This window comes from Monodelphis domestica, chromosome 3, assembly GCF_027887165.1.
Source record: "Monodelphis domestica isolate mMonDom1 chromosome 3, mMonDom1.pri, whole genome shotgun sequence".
Taxonomy (NCBI): Eukaryota; Metazoa; Chordata; class Mammalia; order Didelphimorphia; family Didelphidae; genus Monodelphis; species Monodelphis domestica.
The window spans coordinates 103,969,360-103,992,398 of NC_077229.1; the positions used below are offsets into that span (position 1 = coordinate 103,969,360).

At 39.9% G+C, this 23,039-nt stretch overlaps 1 protein-coding gene across 5 annotated transcripts in view; it reads right to left on the reverse strand.

Moving 5' to 3' along the window:
- The window catches only part of ARHGAP39 (Rho GTPase activating protein 39), a 426,284-nt gene that overhangs the window by 76,917 nt on the left and 326,328 nt on the right, over positions 1-23,039 (reverse strand). For all 5 annotated transcript variants that reach the window (XM_056822907.1, XM_056822906.1, XM_056822904.1 and 2 more), the window contains exon 5: positions 5,892-7,305. In XM_056822907.1, coding sequence (XP_056678885.1) covers positions 5,892-7,305 — 1,414 coding nt within the window. The remainder of the gene's footprint in view (positions 1-5,891; positions 7,306-23,039) is intronic.

The window sequence follows — 23,039 nt, forward strand, 5'->3', positions numbered from 1 at the left end:
TCCTTAGTCCAGGAGATTTGTGATGAGACTCTTTACTATAGGGTGGCTGTGGTTTCAGTGGAAAGAAGGGAATATATAGGAGAAATGTTATGATGTGAGAGAAGCTCACTGGGACCCCAAGTTTAAGGTCTATACCAGGGCCCTGAAGAACATAATGACAACAAACACCATAGTCCTATAAGGTTACAAACAATTTCCTCCTAACAAATCTATAAAGGTGATATAAGTATTATATCATAATATATATTATATATATATATATATATATTAGAACTGAGGTAATTGAGGTTCAAGGAGATTCTATAATCATAGATTTAGATCTGAAAGGGACCTTAGAAGCTGACTTGTCTAATACCCTCATTTTACATATATATAAGTAACAGCTCCTTTTAGAACACCAAGATGACACGAACTGTCCATAGTAACACAGCTAATGCTACAGCTAGGACTCAAACACAAGTCTCCTGACTCCAAGTCCTGCATTTTTCCTACTAAAGCAGGCTGCCTAACCCCAAATGGCCCATGGGGAGCAGGGGAGAAAACCTTCAAGTGAGCTCAAGTCTGAGGCTATTCTTTGAGGCTCTTTCACTCTGATGCTAGGTCTGGCCTGCTCCTCAGGCAATAGTCATCTTTATCATGAATCACTTTGAATGACGGCATTAGTCCCCTGCTCAGAACCTTCCACAGATCCTTATAGTCTATTGAATAAGATCCAGAAATCCTTACCCAGCATCCAAAATCTGGTACCACCTTTAATTTTTAGTGTTAATCTCATTCTATTCCTCTTTCAGGTACTCTATCCTCCAACCATCCCTGACAACTTGCTGTTCCCTGTACTTATTCACTACTCTGTGCTGGCATTCTCCTCCATTTCCCAATTTTGAATCCCTCATTTATTTTAATCCTAATTTGATGGAGCTGTAAGGGGAGGGGATTTTGGGTACCCAAAGTAGTTGGCCTTCATCAAAGATTGGAGTAAAGGCAGAAATGCTAGGGGATGTTATTAAGGGATATGAGCGGAGTTCTTATCAAATGGCCTTGATTTTTCCTTGGTAAAGCATGAGGTAAGGACCTTAGCTGATGGAGAGGCAAGAGTGAGCTATGTATGAGAGACTTAGAGTGGGACAGAATCAATTACAGGGGGTAAAATGATTGTTTTGTTGTAGCGAAGGCCTCGGTGAGATTACATAACATAAATTTAAAGCTGACTTTGTTAGCATAGTTTCATGACTTCTTCCATTTTCAGTCAGCTGAAAATGGAGAGTATAGAGTTGAACTGGTTTATTATTATGGGGTCTATATTGGCAGGGAAGTAAAGTGTAGACATAATAAAGGTAACAGACTAATAGAATACAGAGGAATGGAGAGGCTGCTGGTTATGCTGACAATGAAGAAAAAGTATTCTTTCTACCTGAACAGAAGAAGTAATAATGATAACTAACATTTCTATAGTGCTTTAAAGTTTACACAGTTGTAATTTAATCCAGAAAAACCACATTTAGGATACTGAGTTCAGTTCTAGGTGCTATATTTTTAAAAAGAGATTGAAAAGGTGGAAAGATTCTATAAGAGGATGACAAATAGTGAGGAAAGTGGAGTTCAAGACATTTGAAAGCTGGTATAAGGAAGTGGGGCTAGTTTGGAGGAGAAATTAAGGTTGAGGAGGGCATGCCAACCATTTCCAAGTATTTAAAGTGCTCTCCAATATTGTAGAGATGATCAACTGTGAAAGTTAGCTATCTCAATCAAGACAATGATCCAAGGCAATTCATAGGATCCAGGATGAAAAACGTTATCTATCTTCAGAGAGAACTGATAAACTAAGTGCAGACTGAAACATATTTTTCAAAAAATTATTATATTACTGTGTTTTCTTTTGCAACACAGCTAACATGGAAATGTTTTTCATGACTTCACAGGCATAACTGAAATCAAAATGCTTGCCTTCTCAAGGTGGGGGGCAAGTGGGTAGGAGGAAGGGAGAGAGAATATAGAACTCAAAAGTTTAAAATAATGACTATTAAAATTTTTTTTGCTTGTAATTGGGAAGTTCTGTAACTTGATTAGAGTCACATGCTTTGGAAGTGTTGGGGATAGTTTTCTGCCTCAAATGCTCCAACTGTTTTCTCTTCACCAAGCCACTAAATTTTGCACCCAAGTTTATCTAAAATGCTATGATGTATTTCAGGATTGTCATTTAGGGTCACAGATGAAGGTATTTGATAACCAGAACTATTCAGTTCAATTATGTCTTTTCTCCCTCTGTTCTGAGGGTAATATTTCCCTGTGGGACACTCCTACCCCCCTACCCTCCACCTCTGGCCCTTAGGGCAGGGTTACTAAGGGGGTTCATAAAAATCATGAGAAAGAAGCATCCCTTGGCTGTGTGCCTGGTTATGACAATGTGAAAAAGGAGGCCTCATGTAGCCAGAAACTCAGGTTCAAAGGCTTTTTTTTTTTTTTAAACCATGAGATTCCTCTTTCTAGGATTTCCAAGCTGATTAATTTAGAAAAATCTATGGATTGTGGGAAACTTGGGGGAAAAGGTAAAATTTAAAGGGTATCTCTGTGGCCTACCAAGGCTTCAGCTGCAACCGTGGGGTATACTGAATCAGATAGTATTCCACAGCTACATTTCTTAGAAGCTCAGTTTAATAGGTAAAAGACTAAGGGTTTGCCCTGAGCTCAGGCTCCAAACTTCTTAAACCAGATGAGTTTATTTACACTTTCATCTCCCCTCTCCCCCCCCCCCCCCCCGCCCCATTCGGTTCTAGTAGTAACATTAAGATAGAGGAGCAAGGGGTAGTCAAATAGGGTCAAGTGACTTACTCAGAGTCATCCAGTTAGGAAGTGTCTGAAACCATATTTGAACCTAGGACCTCTTGACTCCAGGTCTGGCCTTTTCTTCTCTCACTTGTCCCCACTCTAGTCTCTGGGATGCCCTCTACCTTTAGTTTAATGTTTGTTATGACTAAGAGCTGCACCACACATTGTATCCTGTTATAGCAGTGACAGACTGTGAGAATATTGTCAGAGGCAGAGATTGTCTCAGTGCTCAACGTCTTCCTGGTGCTAGTACCTCCTACATGCCACCATCTCCACTTGCTTTCCATTCTCTGACTTCTCATCTCCTTTTAAACTAATCACGTGACTGCTAATTTAATTTAGGGCCATTAGGATGGAAGGGATTTCTGAGGGCCTAGATTGTTTCAGCGATTTGAGATTTGCCCATGGTCACTTAAGTAGAAAGAACCAGGATTTGAAGCATGGTCCTCTGATACCGAACTGAGTGCTCTTTTCACTGCATCATTCTGTATCCTAGGTTCTGGCTCAACACCTCCCCTCTCAGGAATATAAAAAAGTTCTCCAGATTCTGCCTGTCTGGTTCCCACTCCAGGGCTGTATCTCCCAGTATCTGTGGACAAATTGATTCCCCTTACTGTGGCTTTCCCTTCTTCTCCATCTGCAGCTGCTTTGGAGCATCACTCCCTTGGGTTGTTTTTTTTTGGGGGGGGGGGTGCATGAATACTTCACCCTCATGCTTCTTCTTTCCCTTCTCCTTTGTTTCAATAATTAAATTCAACAGTTGTTTATTCATTCATTTAATAAATACTAAAAATTGTGGCCTTTAGGGTTCTAGATTTACAGAAAGGCAAAAAGTAAGTGATTTGATTTGGTATGGGGAACTTACAAGAGATGGCACTAAAGTCAAATTTTCAATCAATAATCAATTGGTAAGAATTTATTGAGACCTACTATGTACTAGGTACTGTACTATCCTGCTTCTTTTCCTGTCATGCTTTGTGGTTTCTAGCTTCATAGCTAGACTCTACTAATCTATATAATGCTATTTTCCCTTTGAGGGCAGGGGCCATTTCATTTTTGTTTTGTAAAGTGAATGCCAATTACCTTGCAGAAAAACAGGCAGCTAACTGGCAGCATAAATGAAGTACTAGTCTTGCAATCGGGAAGACCTGAGTTTAAATCCTTACTTGGGTACTTATGAGTTGTGTAACCTTGGGCAAGTCACTTAACCAGAGCTTCAGTTTCCTTATTTGTAAAATGGAGATAATAATAGCAACTATCTCCCAGGGTTGTTGTGAGGATAAAATGGAATAATGTATGTATAGTATTTTGCAATCTGAACTGCTATGTAAATGTTAGCTATTTTTATTTTTTAATCTAAGGATGATCTTAACTCTTCCCTCACTCTTTGGATCACCATAGGCTGCCAGAACCAGAATCCAAATGCACCACTTAAGTCAATAGTTTAACACCTCTCTAATAAAAGGTAAAAATTAGCACAAGTCCAGACATAAGGGTAAGGATCTTTGCTGCTCTTCTAAGTATCAAACTCTCTAAGGCTGGTGGTTAGGTAGCCTTGGAACTTAGATTCCTAGTTAGAGACTTGGCGTCACTAGTTTCCATAGAGCTCTGTCTGGCAGGGAATCTAGGAGACTAGGAAACCTTACAGATGTATCTTGCACATGAGATTGTTGTTTAATGGCAAAATGGATCTTTTGTACATATTGGCAAAGAAGTGGGGGTAAGGAAACAGATGGAAGGAATGCTGAAGCTAGCAGAGCTCTCTCTGATGGCTGCATTTGCATTTCAGCCTCTGGGAGCCCCATGGGATCTTTGCTGAGAACGCTTTGGCATCATCACCTGCATTATTCATTTTTTGAGTAAGAGAAAAGTCAACTTGGTTAGGGAATTGGAGGAAGAAATCTGCCATCTCCACCTTTGGTGAAACTTAACAGATCCCTAACAGATTATATATCCCTAACTACAATAATGAGAAATATCTGAATCACAGACTCATGGAGTCTCAGGGGTTATCTAGCCTAACCTAGCCATATCTGAAGAATAATCTTCCTTATGACAACTTACAGAAAAGAAAATAAGCTCTAGAATTTAGTTACCATTTCTAAAACCCCACGACTTTTCATAAATCAAGGGCTATCACATTACTTTCAGCACTGTCACTCTTATTTGGAATGTAAGGATGGACCAAGGATGTACGGATCATAGATTTAAGCTCAAAGGGACCTTAGGGATGAAGAAGCTGAGGTCAAGTGACTTGGCCAAGGACACAAATTTTTTAATAGCAGAGTCAAAGTCAATATTCAAACTGAAGTGCTTTGACATCAAATACAGTATTCTTTCTATTCCACCACATTGAAAAAAGGGCCCATGAGTGGCCCCAAGGGCCAATGTTATGGTTAAAGGAGCAGATGAATGTTTGTGAGGGTCACCTCCCTGCAGGAGGTGGTCCTCGCAACACAAATGATTAGTAGATACCAAAACATTTTGTCAGACTGGGGTCTGGATTCTTGCTGCTCTTTCCTGGCACCTAGGGAAGTTAACAGACAAAAGAACTTAGTGTATGACTACAAGATCTTGTGGTAATAGGTGTGGATATTCTACCTGTCAACACAGATTCCAGTGTCTCTTTGTCCTAGGAGATGGTTATTGTGAATTGCTGTTGCCTAAAAAAACAAAACAAAACAAAACTCGCTCCCTCTCTTCCTCCCGGTGACAAATCTCTCTAACTTTAGGCTGGTCTTCAGACAACAGACAGTCTATTGCTATGGCTATACTACGAAGATTTTCTAATTTGGTAGCACCTAACAGAACTTACCCTCCTTTGGCAGTTTTGGAAAGTGCAAGGCAACATTCAGAAAGTGATTATGCATCTAAACAATGAGAACACAACAATGAACAGAAAATACCCAGGATACTCTGAAAGCAAATCATCACTCATGGGAGCTCCTTCCCAGTAGTTTAAGCACAGATGTGGAAGGGACAGCAGCTTGCTCACTCAGGGTGGCATGGCCCCTATGGGACCTACTCTCCTCCTTCCCCTGTCTTGTTCTCCTCTGGAGAATTACCTGAGATGGATGTAAGTATGGCTCTGGAGAGGCCAGGTTGGTCTGAACAGAGACACTCTTCTCTAGTAGAATCTGTGGGAACCCCAGTTTTTCAAAAGTGTTTCTCTTCCAGTGCTTGTTTTCCTGCTGTGCCAAAGCCTCATCCTCACTGAATGCACGCACAACAGGCCCAGGCATGGGCAGAGGCAGGGCTCCATCGCTCTCATAGCCAGAACCATCTTTCTGGGAATCCCAGCTACTACGCTGCTTCATATGGTAGTGAGCTTGCTGGGCCTCCCAGGCAAGCCGGGCCTGGGCCAGGAAGGGCTCAGGAAAGCCTCGTACCATGTCTGCTTCCACTGACTTGCTCTCCGTGCGGCTCATCTGGGGGCGGCTAGGGCCAGACAAAGGTCGGTCTTCACTTCCGAGTTGCTCACTTAGGAGGTCCCGATCTCCTGAGCCATCAGTTGAAGAAGTATTTGGGTCTTGTGACAGAGAAGGCTTCCTACTTTTTCTCTTTCTAGTGCCAGGGGAGTAGCCTGTTGAAGACATAGTGTCCTGTTGGCTGGACCAAGACATGGAGTCCTCCCCATGAGGAAGCTGGGAAATGGGTTGTCCATGTCTGAAGTCAGACCCCTCCATGCTGCTGTAGTCTCCTGACTTAATCTCTAGGCGCTGATCCCTTACGAGGCAGGGGCTATGCTGTAGGGAATAGGAGCCCCCAATGGGGTTGGGGGAGTACTTGTGGCGCAAGCCTGTTTTGAGCTTGGGGCTGGAGCCAGACTGTTCCACGTAGACCAGCTGCCGTACATACTCTTTTCCTGCAGGGCTATACTCCAGGCTCATGAAACGGTCAGTACATTTCTGTTTGGTGAGCACCAGTTGTTGGTAGGGGGAGTTGGAGGTCTGCTTGGGTGACTGCAGAAAGGAGTGGGGCTTACGGATGGGTGATTTCTGTGGAGAACCTGCCTTGTAGCTGCCACTTGCATCATACTGCATGTCAATGGGGGGCTCATCGTAGATGGGGGCTTGGTATTCCATGGGGGGTTCCTCATAGAGGGGTGGCTCATAGGCATAGCGGGGTGAGGATGGCTGTGATTCACTTGAGTGCTTTCGATGTTGGGATTGAAGAGGGGAGCAAAATGAGTCACGGTCCCCACGGCCAAGTAGAGGGGAGCAACTACCAACATGTTCAGCCCTTTTCAAGAAAGGTGAAGGCTTCCTCTCAGGGAAGAAGACTGAGTTGTCAGGATCTGGTGCAAAGGTTTGTAGGTTAGGGGACTGTTGACCACCTGAAGGTCTCCGAGAGCGAGGCCCTGGCTGGTTGTCGGTGGGATAGTCATTCCCCTGGTGCATAAGGAAGCTTGGCTCCCTATCTGTTACCTTGATGAGCATTCGTTCTTTGGTCCCTGTATTCCAGCGCAAGGATGACGTCCTAGGTAAGAGAAAGAGAAACAAGAATTAATAACTGCTAGAATAAATGAACAGGCAGACTGGTAAGTGACTGATCCATAGCTTCACTTAACATTCACAACAATCAGTAATTGTCCCACCTCTGCAGCCCTAGTGTTTCCTCTTATACAAATATAACAAATAGGAACCAACTGTGAACTGTGAATATAAGGCAACCTTATTTCTTCCTCTTTATTTCATCCTTGGAACTCAAATATAAAATAATATGCATTTATTTATTGGTGTTTGCTATGTGCAACATAAGATGCTCAAATATACAGTAATGAAATAAGACACAGTCTTTGCCTCTTAGAAATTTATAATATAATAGGAAGGCTACAATAGGTGTGCAAATAGAAGGTAGAATGTAGAATGTCAAAGAAATCCAAATATGATACTCTGAGAAATATGCAGAGGGCAAGATCACTTGGTGAAGGTCCACCTAGAACATGGTTATAACTGCTCTAGGATTCACCCTGGTCATCTTGCCTTTGGTCCTACTGCTCTTGTATCTTCTAAATCAGGCCTCAAGAGACCATGGCCTGGAGGGGCTGAGCCACTCAGCTGTGGCACTCCAGGTCTGGGTCATGTTGTCCTGATTGGTAAATAGCCCATTACACTAAGTTGCCTCAGATCACATCATCTGTTCTTACCATCTGCCTTGCCTCAACATGTATGCCCTTTCCCTTTCTCTTTCTTGCTCTGGAATGACAATCAAATCAATGCTACTGCAGCTTCTGTTAAGATTATATCAACCTGCATCACTCTTCCTATGATTTTCTAGATCAAAATATTCTTCCTTGGCCACTTCTACATATATGGTTTACTAATGTTAAAATGTTAGCTCCTAAAAAGGAAGGACTATATCACTTTTGTATTTGTATCTCCAATGCCTGGCACAGAGTAGATGTCTAATATATGCTTCATTCATTCATTCATTCATTCATTCATTCATTCATTCATGCACTCATTTAGGATGCCTCTTATCTATAACCTGCCCCATAAGACGATTACCTCTCTACACATAGTATTGCTCTTTTCTGATGATGACATCTGGACAGGGCTTCCTACTCGGTATAGGTTCATTTAATTCTTTCAGCTGCAAAATTTGGATCAGAAGTCTTAGTTCAGACTGGAGAGGACAGGCCAATGGGAGACCTGAGGAGGTGGGGGTGGGAGGTGATAAATGGAGAGATAGTGGAGTGAAAGGGGAGCTGAGCATTTAAACATTTCAGGCTACAAAAAGCTTCTCCATGTCCTGTGTTATGAGCATTCAATTAGAGAAGAATGCAGTGGGTTGCATTGGGACTCAGTGGTGTTGAATATTGTGTTAAGAGAGCAGAATGTAGACTCAAGAGAAATATGGGTTTGTATCCTTCTTCTAAAATTGTGGAATTCTGAGCAGGTAGGCTAACAATTCTGAGTTTCCCCATTAGTAAAATGAAGATGATCCTGAAAGCACTGACCTTAAAGACTGTAAGGTCAAAGAGAGAATACAAGGAAAGTTCTTTGCAAATAAGGTTACTATTACTTATTATTACTATTAACTTGGAAGTTTAAAACCATGTATGTGTGTTGGTGCAATTCAGTGAAGGTCACACCTTAGCTCAGAAGTGTCAAATTTACCTGTAGGATATAATTGGGAAATGTTTAACAAAATAAATAAAAATACAATATAGCCTACATAATGTTAATGAGTGGTTTTCTAAGATAGTAGTGGCCTTTCTGGAACCTTTCTAATTAAGTCTGACACCCCTGCTCCATTCTAGGCTTGAGCTGGGGAGGAAGGGGTTAGAGAATGAACATTTATTTAGAAAGAGCCTAGTATGTTCCAGGTCTTTTGCTGAACTTTACAACTATCTTACTGACAGTGAGACAGAAAAGACTACAAGATGAGTATAATGTTGTCAAATGCTTTATTTCACTTTCAAGAACTCAGTTCTAGGTTCCATTTTACATTTCAAAGACCACAGCTTCTCTGGAGACTTCACTGTACATGCTGACACAGAGTGCCCCAGACATTGAACAACAAAAAGTCTTATACTCCCATTGGAACAATGCAAACGTTATTAGAAGCTTCCTCCTGACAGCAAGTGCTATCTGAAATGGGAAAAACTGGCCTCCAAACTAGATTACTTTTCTTTTTTTTCCTTTAATTTTGTTTAGTCAGTTTAGAACATTATTCCTTGGTTGCAAGAATCAAATTCTTTCCCTCCCTTCCCGTAGCTGACACACAATTGCTGGGTATTACACGTGTCCTTGATCAAAACGTATTTCCAAGTTGTTGGTGTTTGCATTAGGACTTTCATTTATAGTCTACATCCCCAACCATATCCCCTTGACCCATGCAATCAATCAGTTGTTTTTCTTCTGTGTTTCTGTTCCCCACAGTTTTTCCTCTGGATGTGGATAGTGTTCTTTCTCATAGATTCCTCTGAGTTGCTCAGGATCACTGCATTGCCACTAATGGAGAAGTTCATTAAATTTGATTGTACCACAGTGTATCAGTCTCTGTGTACAATGTTCTCATGGTTCTGCTCCTTTCACTCTGCATCAATTCCTGGAGGTCATTCCAGTTCACATGAAAATCCTCCAGTTTATTATTCCTTTGAGCACAATAGTATTCCATCACCAACATATACCACAATTTGTTCAGCTATTCTACAATTGAAGGGCATCCTCTCATTTTCCAATCTTTTTGCCACCACAAAGAGCGCAGCTATGAATATTCTTGTATAAGTCTTTTTCCTTATTATCTCTTTGGGTTACAAATCCATCAGTGCTATGACTGGATCAAAGGGCAGGCAGTCTTTTAGCACCCTTTGGGTATAGTTCCAAATTGCCCTCCAGAATCCAGATCCAACTTCCAGGTTGGATCAATTCACAAGTCCACCAACAATGCATTAATGTCCCAACTTTGCCACATCCCCTCTACCATTCATTACTTTCTGTTGTTGTCATGTTAGCCAATCTGCTGGGTGTGAGGTGATACTTCAGAGTTGTTTTGATTTGCATCTCTCTGATTATAAGAGATTTAGAACACTTTTTCATGTGCTTATTAATAGTTTTGATTTCTTTACCTGAAATCTGCCTATTCATGTCCCTTGCCCATTTATCAATTGAAGAATGGCTTGGGTTTTTCTACAATTGATTTAGCTCTTTATAAATTTGAGTAATTAGACCTTTGTCAGAGGTTTTTGTTATGAAGATTGTTTCCCAATTTGTTGCTTCCCTTCTAATTTTTGTTGAATTGGTTTTGTTTGTATAAAACCTTTTTAATTTGATGTAATCAAAATTATTTATTTTACTTTTTGTGATTTTTTTCTTAACTCATTCTTAGTTTTAAAATCTTTTCTTTCCCAAAGATCTGACGTGTATACTATTCTGTGTTCACCTAATTTACTTATAGGTTCCTTCTTTATGTTCCAGTCATTCACCCATTCTGAGTTTATCTTGGTGTAGGGTGTGAGATGTTGATCCAAACCTAATCTCTCCTATACTGTTTTCCAATTTCCCTAGTTTTTATCAAATAGTGGATTTTGGTCCCAAAAGCTGGGATCTTTGCACTTCTCATAGACTGTCTTGCTGAGGTCACTTACCCCAAATCTATTCCACTGATCCTCCTTTCTGTCTCTTAGCCAGTACCATTTTGTTTTGATGACCACTGCTTTATAGTATAGTTTGAGATCTGGGACTGCAAGGCCACCTTTCTTTGTATTTTTTTTTTCATTATTTCCCTGGATATCCTTGATCTTTTGTTTTTCCAAATGAACTTTGTTATAGTTTTTTCTAATTCAGTAAAAAAAGTTTTTTTGGTAGTTCAACGGGTATGGCACAAAATAAGTAAATAAATTTGGGTAGGATGGTCATTTTATTATGTTAGCTCATCCTACCCATGAGCAGTTAATGTTTTTCCAATTTTTAGATCTAGTTTTAATTGTGTGGAAAGTGTTTTGTAATTGTGTTCCTATAGTTCCTGTGTTTGTCTCAGCAGATAGATTCCTAAGTATTTTATATTGTCTAAGGTGATTTTAAATGGAATTTCTCTTTCTAATTCTTGCTGCTGAGATGTGTTGGTGACATATAGAAATGCTGATGACTTATGTGGGTTTATGTTGTATCCTGCAACTTTGCTAAAGTTATTGATTATTCGCACTAGCTCTTTGGTTGATTCTCTAGGATTCTTTAAGTAGATCATCATATCATCCACAAAGAGTGATAGCTTGGTCTCTTCATTGACAATTTTAATACCTTCAATTTTGTTTTCTTTTCTAAGTGTTTCTAGTACAGTGCTAAATAATAGAGGTGATAATGGGCATCCTTGTTTCACTTCTGATCTTATTGGGAATGCATTTAGTTTATCCCCATTGCAAATGATGTTTGCTGATGGTTTTAGATAAATACTGTTTATTATTTTTAGGAAAGCACCTTCTATTCCTATACTTTCTAGTGTTTTCAATAGGAATGAATGTTGTATTTTATCAAAGGCTTTTTCTGCGCCTATTGAGATAATCATGTGATTTTTATTGGTTTGCTTGTTGATATGGTCAATTATGGGCATGGCTTTCCTAATATTGAACCATCCTTGCATTCCTGGTATAAATCCCACCTGATCATAATGAATAACTATTGTGATGACTTGCTGGAGTCTTTTTGCTAGTATTCCATTTTAGATTTTTGCATCTATGTTCATTAAGGAGATTGGTCTATAGTTTTCTTTCTCTGTTTTTGGCCTGCCTGGCTTTGGAATCAGTAACATGTTTGTGTCATTAAAGGAATTTGGTAGAACTCTCTCTTCACTTATTGTGTCAAATAGTTTGTATAATATTGGGATTAGCTGTTCTTTGAATGTTTGATAGAATTCACTTGTGAATCCATTAGGCCCTGGGGATTTTTTCTTAGGGAGTTCTTTGATGGCTTGTTCAATTTCTTTTTCTGATACAGGAGTATTTAAGAATTCTATTTCTTCTGTTATTCTAAGCAATTTATATTTTTGTAAATATTTATCCATATCACCTAGATGCCATATTTGTTGTCATATAATTGGGCAAAATAGTTTTTAATGATTGCCTTAATTTCGTCTTCATTGGAGGTGAGGTCTCCCTTTTCATCTATGATACTGTTAATTTGGTTTTCTTCTTTCCTTTTTTTATTAGATTGACCAATACTTTGTCCATTTTGTTTGTTTTTCCAAAATACCAGCTTCTGGTCTTATTTATTAATTCAATAGTTCTTTCACTTTTGACTTTATTAATTTCTCCCTTAATTTTTAGGATCTCTAACTTAGTTTTCATCTGGGGATTTTTAATTTGTTCACTTTCAAGTTTTTTGATTTCCATGTCCAATTCATTGACCTCTGTCCTTCTTAATTTGTTAATATATGAACTCAAGGATAAAAATATCCCCTTGAGTATTGGTTTGGCTGCGTCCCATAGATTTTGAAGGGATGTGTCATTATTGTCATTTCCTTCAATGAAACTATTAATTGTTTCTATGATTTATTCTCTATGTACCCTTACTGATTATTATTTTTATTGTGTTATGATCTGAAATGGTTGCATTTATTATCTCTGCTTTTCTGCATCTGTTTGCCATGTTTTTATGCCCTAGTACATGGCCAAACTTTGTGATTGTACCATGTGCTGCTGAAAAGAAGGTGTATTCCTTTTTGTCCCTATTTATTTTTCTCCATATATCTATTAACTCTAATTTTTGTAAGATTTCATTCACATCTCTTACCTCTTTCTTAATTATTTTTTAAATTTAATTTATCTAAATTTGATAGTGGTATGTTCAGGTCTCCCACTAGTATAGTTTTGCTATCTTTTTCTTCCTTCAACTCCACTATTTTCTCCTTTAGAAATTTGGATACTATACCATTTGGTGCATACATTTGATTACTGATACTTCCTCGTTGTTTATACTGACTTTTACCAGGATGTAGTTACCTTCCCCACCCCTTCTAATCAGATCTATTTCTACTTTGACTTTGTCAGATACCATGATTGCAACTCCTGCCTTCTTTCTCTCAGTTGAGGCCCAATAGGTTTTGCTCCAACCTTTAATTCTAACCTCGTGAGTGTCTACCTGCCTCATGTGTGTTTCTTGTAAACAACATATGGTAGGATTTTGGTTTCTAATCCACTCTCCTATTTGTTTTCATTTTATGGGTGATTTCATCCCATTCACATTCAATGTTATGATGGCCACTTGTGTATTCCCCAACATTTTGATACCCTCTCCTTGTTCTGTCCTTTCTTCTTTTGCTATATCCTTTTAAACCAGTAGTTTGCTTTTAGTTAGTCCCCCTAATCCCAACTCTTAATAAGCTTCCCTTTCTGCCCCCTCCCTTTTTGTTCCCTTCTTTTGTTTTAGGGTCTATTGAGTTCCCTCCCCCCTCTCTTTCCCTCCCTTTTTGTACTCCCTGCCCCACTACCGTCCTTATTTTTCCCTTCTCACTTTCCCTGTAGGGTAGATAGAATTCAATACCCCAGTGAATCTAGATGCTCTTCCCTCTCAGAATTGATTTCACTGAGAGTAAAGTTGAAGTATTACCTATTAGCACTCTCTTCTTCTCCTTCTTATAAGAGTATTCTTCTCCTTCCCTTCCCATGTGTATCTTTGTGTGATAAAGATTATCCTATTTATTTTATTTCTTCAAGTATCTCTTAATGCCATCTTCGATTCCCCTCTCCCTTTTTTCTTTCTTTTTTTTTGCATATCATTTTATAGCACTTATTACCTCAGAATGTAATTACCTTCCCTATCCCTTTTAATCAGGTCTATTTTTGCTTTGGCTTTATCAGATATCATGATTGCAACTCCTACCTTCTTTCTGTCAGTTGAGGCCCAGAAGGTCTTACTCCATCCTTTAATTCTGACCTTTTAGGTGTCTACCTGCCTCATGTGTGTTTCTTGGAGACAACATATGGTAGGGTTTTGGATTCTAATCCATTCTGGTATTCGTCTACGTTTTATAGGTGAGTTCATCCCATTCACGTTCAAAGTTATGATTGTTACTTGTGGACTCCCTGGCATTTTGATATCCTTCCCTAATTCTAACCTTTCTTCTTCAGCTCTAACATTTTAATCCAGTGATTTATTTTAAATCAGTCCCCCTTGTCCCCTCCCTTGATATATTTCCCTTTCTAGCCCCTCCTTTTTTGTTCTCTCCCCCACCCCCCTCTTCTTCCCTCCCTTTTTTATGTTCCCTCCTCCCTTACCCCCCTTGGTTTTCCCTTCTCCCTACCCTTGTTGGGTAAGATAGAATTCAAAATCCCAATGGATCTGGATGTTCTTCCCTCTCAGAGTTGATTTCCCTGAGAGTAAGGTTTAAGTAAAAACTCTCTTCCTCTCCTTCTTATAGGAGTTTTCTTCCCCTCCCCTTCCCGTGTGAATCTTTGTGTGAGAAAGATTATTCTATTTGGTCTTTCTTTTCCCCCATTTACACATTGCATTTTCCCCACATGTTAATATACATAGATTGATATAAATATAGTCCTTATAGAAGAGAGTTTGAATAAAAGAAAAAGATAACATTTTTGTCCTTTTCCCTTTCCTTCATATTTACCTTTTCAGATATTCCATGCTCTTTGTTTTTTGATATCGAACTTTCCACAGAGCTCTGGTCTTTTCTTTGCAAAAACTTAGAAATCTTCTATTTTGTTGAATGCCCATACTGTCCCTTGGAAGTATATAGTCAGTTTTGATGGGTAGCTTATCTCTTGGTTGAAGGCCCAGCTCTCTTGCCTTTCTGAAAATCATGTTCCATGCCTTACGGTCATTCAGAGTGGAACTTGCAAGGTCTTGTGTGACTCTGATTGGCATTCCTTTATATCTAAATTGTCTTTTTCTGGCTTCTTGTAAGAATTTTTCTTTTGCTTGAAAGCTTTGGAATTTGGCAATTGCATTCCTGGGAGTTGTCTTTTGGGGATTTAGTGTAGAGGGTGTTCTGTGAGCTCTTTCAGTGGCTGTATTGCCCTCTTGTTCTAGAATCTCTGGGCAATTTTCTTTGATTATCTCTTGTATTATGATGTCGAGTTTGCTGTTTATTTCTGGCTTTTCTGGTAGTCCAATTATTCTTAAATTGTCTCTTGTCCCTCTATTTTCCAAGTCTATGACCTTGTTGGTGAGATATTTTATGTTCTTTTCTAATTTCTTGGTCTTTTGGCTTTGCTTTATTAATTCTTGCTTGTTTTCTTCCAGTTGGCTGATTCTGACATTTAAATCCTGGCTTTCCTTTTCAGTTTGGTCAAACTCGTTTTGTAGATGTGTGAATTTCTTTTGCATTATTTCCCACTTTTCCTCCCAGAAGGCTTCCATCTTTTTGATCATTTCCGATTCAAATTCTTCATGGGTTTGTGGAAAGTTTCTGTTTCCTTTGGAAGGTTTCGGAGCATTTGCTTGTGTTTCCTCTTCTGTCTCCTCTGTATTTTGTATTTTTGCTCCATAAAATGTGTCCAAAGTCGCCCCCTTCTTCTTGTTTTTCTTGGAGTGTAGAGGCTTTTCTGTGCTGCTTGCCATCTCTATCTGAGTGGGGAGGTCTAGCTTTTCTTATCTCTGTCTGGTGTTCAAAGGCTTTAGCCCCAGGCAAATTGTCCGTTCGTGGGTGTTACTGCTCTCAGTTCCTTCCCGATGCTTCTTTGTTGCCTTACTCCCACGCTCTGAGCCTGGCTTTGCACTGTCCCCGAGGTATCTCAGAACCTCTGTGGGCCAGAGAGGCCTGTACTCTGAGCGGGAGGGGCCGAGGCTTCCCGGAGCTCTGAGGGCTCCTGATAGGATTAACTTCAGTTGGGTTGGATTGAGTGTGTCTTAAAGCAGGGACCTTCCCTGAGACTCAGACAGAAGGATCCAGCCAGGGGGCTACAGGCTCTCCTCTGTCTCTCTCTGTTTCCCGGCTGTCTGGGGCACGGCTGTCTGGGTGCCCCCGTGAGTTGCTCAGGTTGTTTTCTGGATGTGGCCTTCTGAATATCCGGCCCTGAGGGTTACTGTTGTCTCAGAAGACCCTGCACTCTGAGGGGGAATGGGCCGTGGCTTCCCGGAGCTCTGAGGGCTCCTAATAGGATTAACTTCCCCTGGGTTGGTTTGAGTGTGTCTTAAAGCATGGACCTTCCCTGAGACTCAGATGGAAGGATCCAGTCAGGGGGCTACAGGCTCCTCCCCCCACCCCCATCTCTCTCTGTTTCCCTGCTGTCTGTGTTGGGTGCCCCCGCGTCTGGCTTAGGTTGTTTTCAGGTGCGGCCTTCAGAATAGCCGGCCCTGGGGTCCTTTTGCTGGCTCTTAGGTTCCCACTGCTGCCTTGGACTCAGTGCTCTGGGTTGGGGGCGATGGGTCTTGGGAACTTACTTCTGCCTATTCCTTAGATCCGAGTGATCTCGCGTTCTGGCTTTTGGGGGGCCGTACCTTTTGATCCAGGTCCAGGAGGAGGGTTCCCTGGATCTAACCTGTTGTTTGTTTTGAATTTTGGTGTCCTGGGAGCATACAGTTTGATATCGGTAATGAAGGGGTTTCCGGAGATCTGAACTTTAGCTCTCTCTAAGCCGCTATCTTGACCGGAACTCTATTACCTCAATGTCTTCCTGTGAATGATTCTTCTAATTACTATAACAGTGAATATAATTTTTGAGAGTTACAGATAACATTTCCCCCATATACTAATTTGGCTTCAAGCTGTTTCTCCAATTGGGAGCTCTTGTCCTTTAAAGTATTATTTTCTTTTTGAACTATTTTCCACTTTTCCTGTGTGAACTTGGAAATTATTCCACCCTACTCAGACATACTTTTGGGGAAGTTAAAGTTGTAATCTCCTTATTGAACAATGAAGGTACTTAGTTCTCACCTTATAGTGAAACTAGAAGTTAAGCTAAGTCTATTTTTAGTCCTTAATACAAAAAAGATGTTAAGTACCTATAAAGTTTAAATTAATCACAAAAAGGTCAGGTAACTAACAAAAGGTGAACTTAACAAAGAAGTGTTAAGTAACTAAAAAATCTAATCAAAGAAGGTGAGAACTAAAGAATGAGCAGTCCTGGATAAAAGCATCTGCTGTGATTGGTAGATGTGAAAATTTAGGGTAGGTGACATAAGTTTCTTCTTCAAGTATTTCTTGGTGCCATCTTTGATTCCCCCCTCCCTTTTTCCTTTTTTTGTATAGCATCTTATACCACTTATTACCCCAATCTCTTCCTGTGAAAGATTCCTCCAATTACTATAATAGTGAATATAATACAAGAGAAAAGATCTTTAAAAAGAGGTCTATGTGAGCAGCCTGGGAGTTTAGTTCAGTTCAGGTGTGCAACTCAGCCTGGAGAAGTTCCCTCAGACAGCTTCTTTGAGACAGTCTTGTGGTGACTTGGGTAAGACTGACTTCCTTTCCCTTGGGCTCAGGGAGGCCACTTTGGCCAAAGCCTTTAACTCCTGCCTGGCTCAGCCTGAGCCGGAGCAGTTTAAATTAACTCTTTCCTCTCTCTCTTTCTTCTCCTTAATTCCTTCTCTCTATATAATTTAAAATAACCATAATTTCCAGCTGACTTGGGTATTTTATTATTTGGGATTTTCCCTGGTGACCAATTAAAGTAGATTTTAAGTCACAACACTAAAATTATCCATTACACCTGCCAGAAGGCTTCCATCTTTTTGATAAGCTCCAATTTAAATTCTTCAAGAGTTTGTGGAGAATTTCCATTTTGGGGGGAAGGTTTTGGTGCATTTATTTGTATTTCCTCTTCTATTTCCTCCGTAGCCTGGGTTTTTCCTCCATAAAAATGATCCAGGGTCAACCCCTTCTTCTTGTTCTTCTTGGTGTTGGGAAGTTGTTGCTCCTGGACACTGTTTGCCATCACTATTGTGATTTTTTCTTCCCTTTCCAGGCAGAAATCTGAGTGACATGGGCAGACTCTCTGTTCTGGAGCTAAGGAGCAAGGATTTTGCTTGAGGTCAGCTCTTGAATCTCTGCAGCTTCTACTGTTTGTTGCCCTTCTCTGTGCTATCTCCCCGTGGGTGTCCACGGTCTGTGCTCTTCAGCCTGCTGGGGTTTCAGGTCTAGCTGCTCTCAGGGGCAGGTCTTTGGTGGTTTTAGACAGTTTCCTAGGACCTAGAGGTGCCCTTCACTCACTCTACAGTTGCCCCTCGCTCACTCTCTGATTCTAGCATGCTGGCTCCATGGGGTGAGGGAGGGTAGATCAGCTCGCGTTTTGGTGGAAGCTTTTTCACCCCCTTATAGTGTGGAAATGCCCAAATCCCATGTACTTTCAATGCTGCGCCCTACTGTAGAGTCCCTTCATTCATATGAATTTTATTTTTTTATTTTTTTGAGGTAGTCTAGGTTGGTAGTTGCTGAGGAGAGGAAGAGTCCTGCCTCTAGACTGCCACTATGTTTACCCGGAAGTGCTAGATTCCTTTTCAATTCCACTTTAAGTGTAAAATAGCCTGTAGAATTAGATAACTAAGGAAAGTAAAAAAGACACCCTGCAAAGCTTGCCTCTGCCAGCACTAAAATTGAATTCCCTTTAATCTCATAGGGCTGAAAGGGCCCTGAGACAGCATGGCTAATAATGACACTGTCCTGAAAATCAGGAGAACTGGTTTCAAATCCTGGCCCTGATACTACTTAGATAGTCATGGGTAAGTCATAACCTCTCTGAGCCCATATTTCTTCAACAGCAAAATGAGGGCACTGAATTAGATGGTTTGTCATGTTCCTTCATTTTAAATCTTATGAAATGGGGCCACCAGGATTATGGAAGAAGTATTACAATAATACTTCTGGTAGTGTTTCAGTCTTCTTACATCCTACTCTCCCCACCCTCACTGTGAACCAGTCACACTGGTCTCTTTGCTATTCCTTTAAGACAACAGTCGTACTCCTGGTTTTGACTTTTCACTGGCTGTCCCCTATGCCTGGAATGTGTTCCCTCCTTATCTTTGCTTCTTGGCTTCCTTTAATTTTTAGCTGAAGTCCCACTTACAAGAAGCCTTTCCTAGTTCTTTTTAATCTGAGTACCTTATCGAGACTACTTCCAATTTATTCTGTCTATATCTTATCTGTATATAGTTATTTGCATTTTGTCTCCTTAATTTGACTGTGAGCTCTTTGAGACCACGAATTTAACTTTTTAGAAAGCAGGAATTTTTAGCACTGGGTTTGCCACACAATAGGCACTAATAAATTCTAGCTGACTGATTGGAAAGATACTATGTTGTACCCTTGAGATATTAAAAGAACCAAAGGGAAGGCTTCTAAAATGTTGGTTGAAGTCTCTTTAGAGGATTTAAATAAATAATTATACAAGAAGAGAAAAAAGGACAAAGGGATTGTGATTTGCACTGGTGGAGAGAACAATTACACCAATGAGATAATTTGAAGTAATGATTCACATTAATATTATACTTTAAGATCATACAGATCTAAGTTCCAATTTTCTGGATATTAGAGGAAAAACAACGTACTTGTTGATGTTAAAAAACAGAGATAGTACATAGAACCAAAAAGTCTCAAGAGCAAGAAGGGAATTCCATTTGAGGCTATCTAGTCCAATCCATACCTAAATAAGAAGGAATTAGGTCCATTTTAATAGGTTCTAATGGCATCAAGCTTGGATATTTGTTTCTAAACTGTAAGTACTCTCAGAGATGTGTCTCAAACCAAATTCCCTGGGCACACCTGGTAAACTGTGATGACTTCACATTGTAGTTCCAAGGGCTTGACTGTAGAAAATGCTACAATATCTCACAAAACCAAAACCAGTATACTACCAGAAAGTCCCAGGCCACAATTTCTTCATCCCTCCCCCAAGCATGCAGAAAAATGGATGAATATCTCTATTTCAAGTTAGCAAATATTCATTCAGTACTTGCTGTTTGTAAGGTACTGTGCTAGCTAATGGAAGTGCGAAGATAAAATAAGAGAGTTCTTACTTTCAAGGAACTTACAATATAATAATCTAAACTATATACTGACCAATTTAACAAAAATATGTAATAGTCATGCAATACATTTTATACAATTATATTTAACAGACAACAACAACAACAGCAATTGCTATATAGACTAAGTTATTGGGTCAGTTAGTTACATCCAACAGTTCATGACCCCATTTGGGATTTTCTTGGCAAATATATTAGAATGGTTTACATTTCTTTCTCCAGCTCATTTGATAGATGGGGAAATCGAGACAAATTGGGTTAAATAACTTGCCCAGGATCACAGATAATAAGTAACTAAGACCCAATTTCAACTTGTCTTCTTGAATCCAGCGCTGGCACTCTTATCTATCCATGGTGCTGTGTAGCTGCCCTTAGGCTTAGAATAATTAATTTTTTGTCTATAACTTAATTGTTTTCTGTCTACTGTCTCAGAACACTGGAATGACTACCCATAGTTTGGGAAAAAGACTAAGAAAGAAAGACATCAGAATCCTCATTGCTGGTGTGAATATTAAATGTTCTCTTCCCTAGGAATTTGGATAAACTCTAAGGTGCCTTACAGCTCTGCTATTCTAGGAAATATATTGGGGGGGGGGACGGACAGACAGGACATATCAAGTAAAAGTGGCTCGTTTTGAAGTCTCAGGATCTGGCTGAATGAAGTTTCAGTTTAGCTTAGTTGTCTGACCTTGGACAACTCCTTCATAAAGGGAGATGGATATGGATTAGCTCATCAAAAAGGGGCTTTCATATTTAAATCCTAGGCTTCAGGTCAGGGCTAAGACTATAAGAATTTCATTTATATCTCAGCCTGTCTATTGCTTTAATGTACTACTGCTGGATATTCTAAATTGAAGTGTTGTGGAATTTTAAAGAACAAGTTAATTTCAATATCATCAGCTTTAAATGTGGCACAGGCCATGACAAAGGCCTAACAGGGTTAATAAACAAAAGTGGTTTTCCTTTCCTTTGAACTAAATGCCCATTCTAGCTCTCATTCTGGTTGGAATGTTCTATTGAAGGACCACATAAGCAAAGTAATGTTTTTCCCTTAGGGAGCAGTGGCTCTTAAGAGTCTGATAATGGCAGCCATAGCCGCCTAGGAAGCAGCAATTCCTAGAGAATTAAGCAGTTCCAGGATTAAAGTATAGGGCATTTGCAACTACAGCTATCCGGAGAAGTCTCAGCAGGAAGGGAAGTAAGGGGAAAGGGCATCTTCATCTTTGAAAGAGACCCACTCAAGTAAGTCATTATCCTTTCTGTGTCTGTTTGTTGTATGTCCTTTGTTCTAAAAGAGGACCGATGACATTACATGTCTTGAATTGTGTGTGAACTGGGTTTAAATGGTTTCACAAAGTCACTAGCCTCACTCTTCCAGAGTTATTGAAGTCCAATGGCAAGACAAAAGTCAAGATGACTAGCTCAGGATGCAGTGAATGGTCTTAGTGTCTTAAGATGTCTGACCAAGCTCTAAGTGTTCCAAATTTACCTGCTTCTGCCACCTTTATGGCTGTTGGAAGAAACTGTTACTATCTATTCCTTCTGCCAGGGGAAGTTTTCAGAAGCTTCGAGTAGACATTCCTCTAACTCACCATAGGTCTTATTAGAAGGTGTCTATGCCTGTTTATTCCTCTGTAAAATGAGGGCTTGAAACAAGATAAAGGCCTATTCCAGATCAAATATTCGGAATCTGTTACCCTGACCTGATCCTTTTATCTCTTGTTTCATATGCACTGTGACTACAAAGTGTAGCTAAAATGACTCAGATTTTTAGAATAGCATATTTGGAAGGGGCTTCTTGAATCCCTTATAACCAAGGCACAAGGATTGAAGCCTTGTAGTGCTACTGGTGGTTGGAACTATTTCCAACAATGGTCTTGGTTTCTGGGTAATTTTGTGGTGATCTGGCCCCTTATTTCCTAGCTATTCTCTGATGCACTTCCATAGATTATCGCTGCTGGACTATTATATTCAATGAGGATAGGACCTGAATATTTGATGAGTTCTCATGTAAAAAGGATTAGACTTGTTTTACTTAGCCCTAGAGGACAGAACTAGGGTTATGAGGAGTCATAGATTGACAGGTTTTAGTTCAATGTGAGGGAAAAAACCTCTTCATAATCAGAGTTGACCTCAAGTAGAATGAACATTCTTTCAGAAATAAATTTCTTGTCACCAAAAGTCTTCCAGTGGAGTCTAGATAATCATTGTCAGGGATGTTACAGTATGGATTCATGGTCAGGCACAGGCTATACTAGATGCCCTCTGGAGCTACTTCTAATTTGGAGACTGTGATTTTAACTTCCCTAGCATTGAGTAAAAGAGTTGGCCCACAAAAGGATAAATTAAATTGAACTAAGTTCCTTTGGGGGGCAGTGTCACAAGTATAACAGGTTCCTGTGGAAAACATCTAAACACACTTTCTTTTAATATTAGGGAACTAAGAGAAAAGGAAGTCCCTCCCCCTCCAATGTGTGGGTGGTAGAAATGACTGCCTTGGGAGAGAGTGAACTATTTCATCTTTGAAATTATTTGAGCACATCCTAGATGGGCCTCTGTTAGGGATGCAGCAAGAAGGGCTTTTTACATGAGGTTGGAGGTTGAGCTACCTCTTCAAATCAGATCAAATGAGACATTTGTAAAGTGCTTATTAGCACAGTGCTTAGACTATAGTAGACTATATAAATGCTTATTCCCTTCCCTTCCACAACTCTCATATCTAAATGTGTTCTTGTAGTCATCTTAAAAGCAAAAAGATGTTTCACTGGGGATTTAAAGGTTGACAAGATGCTA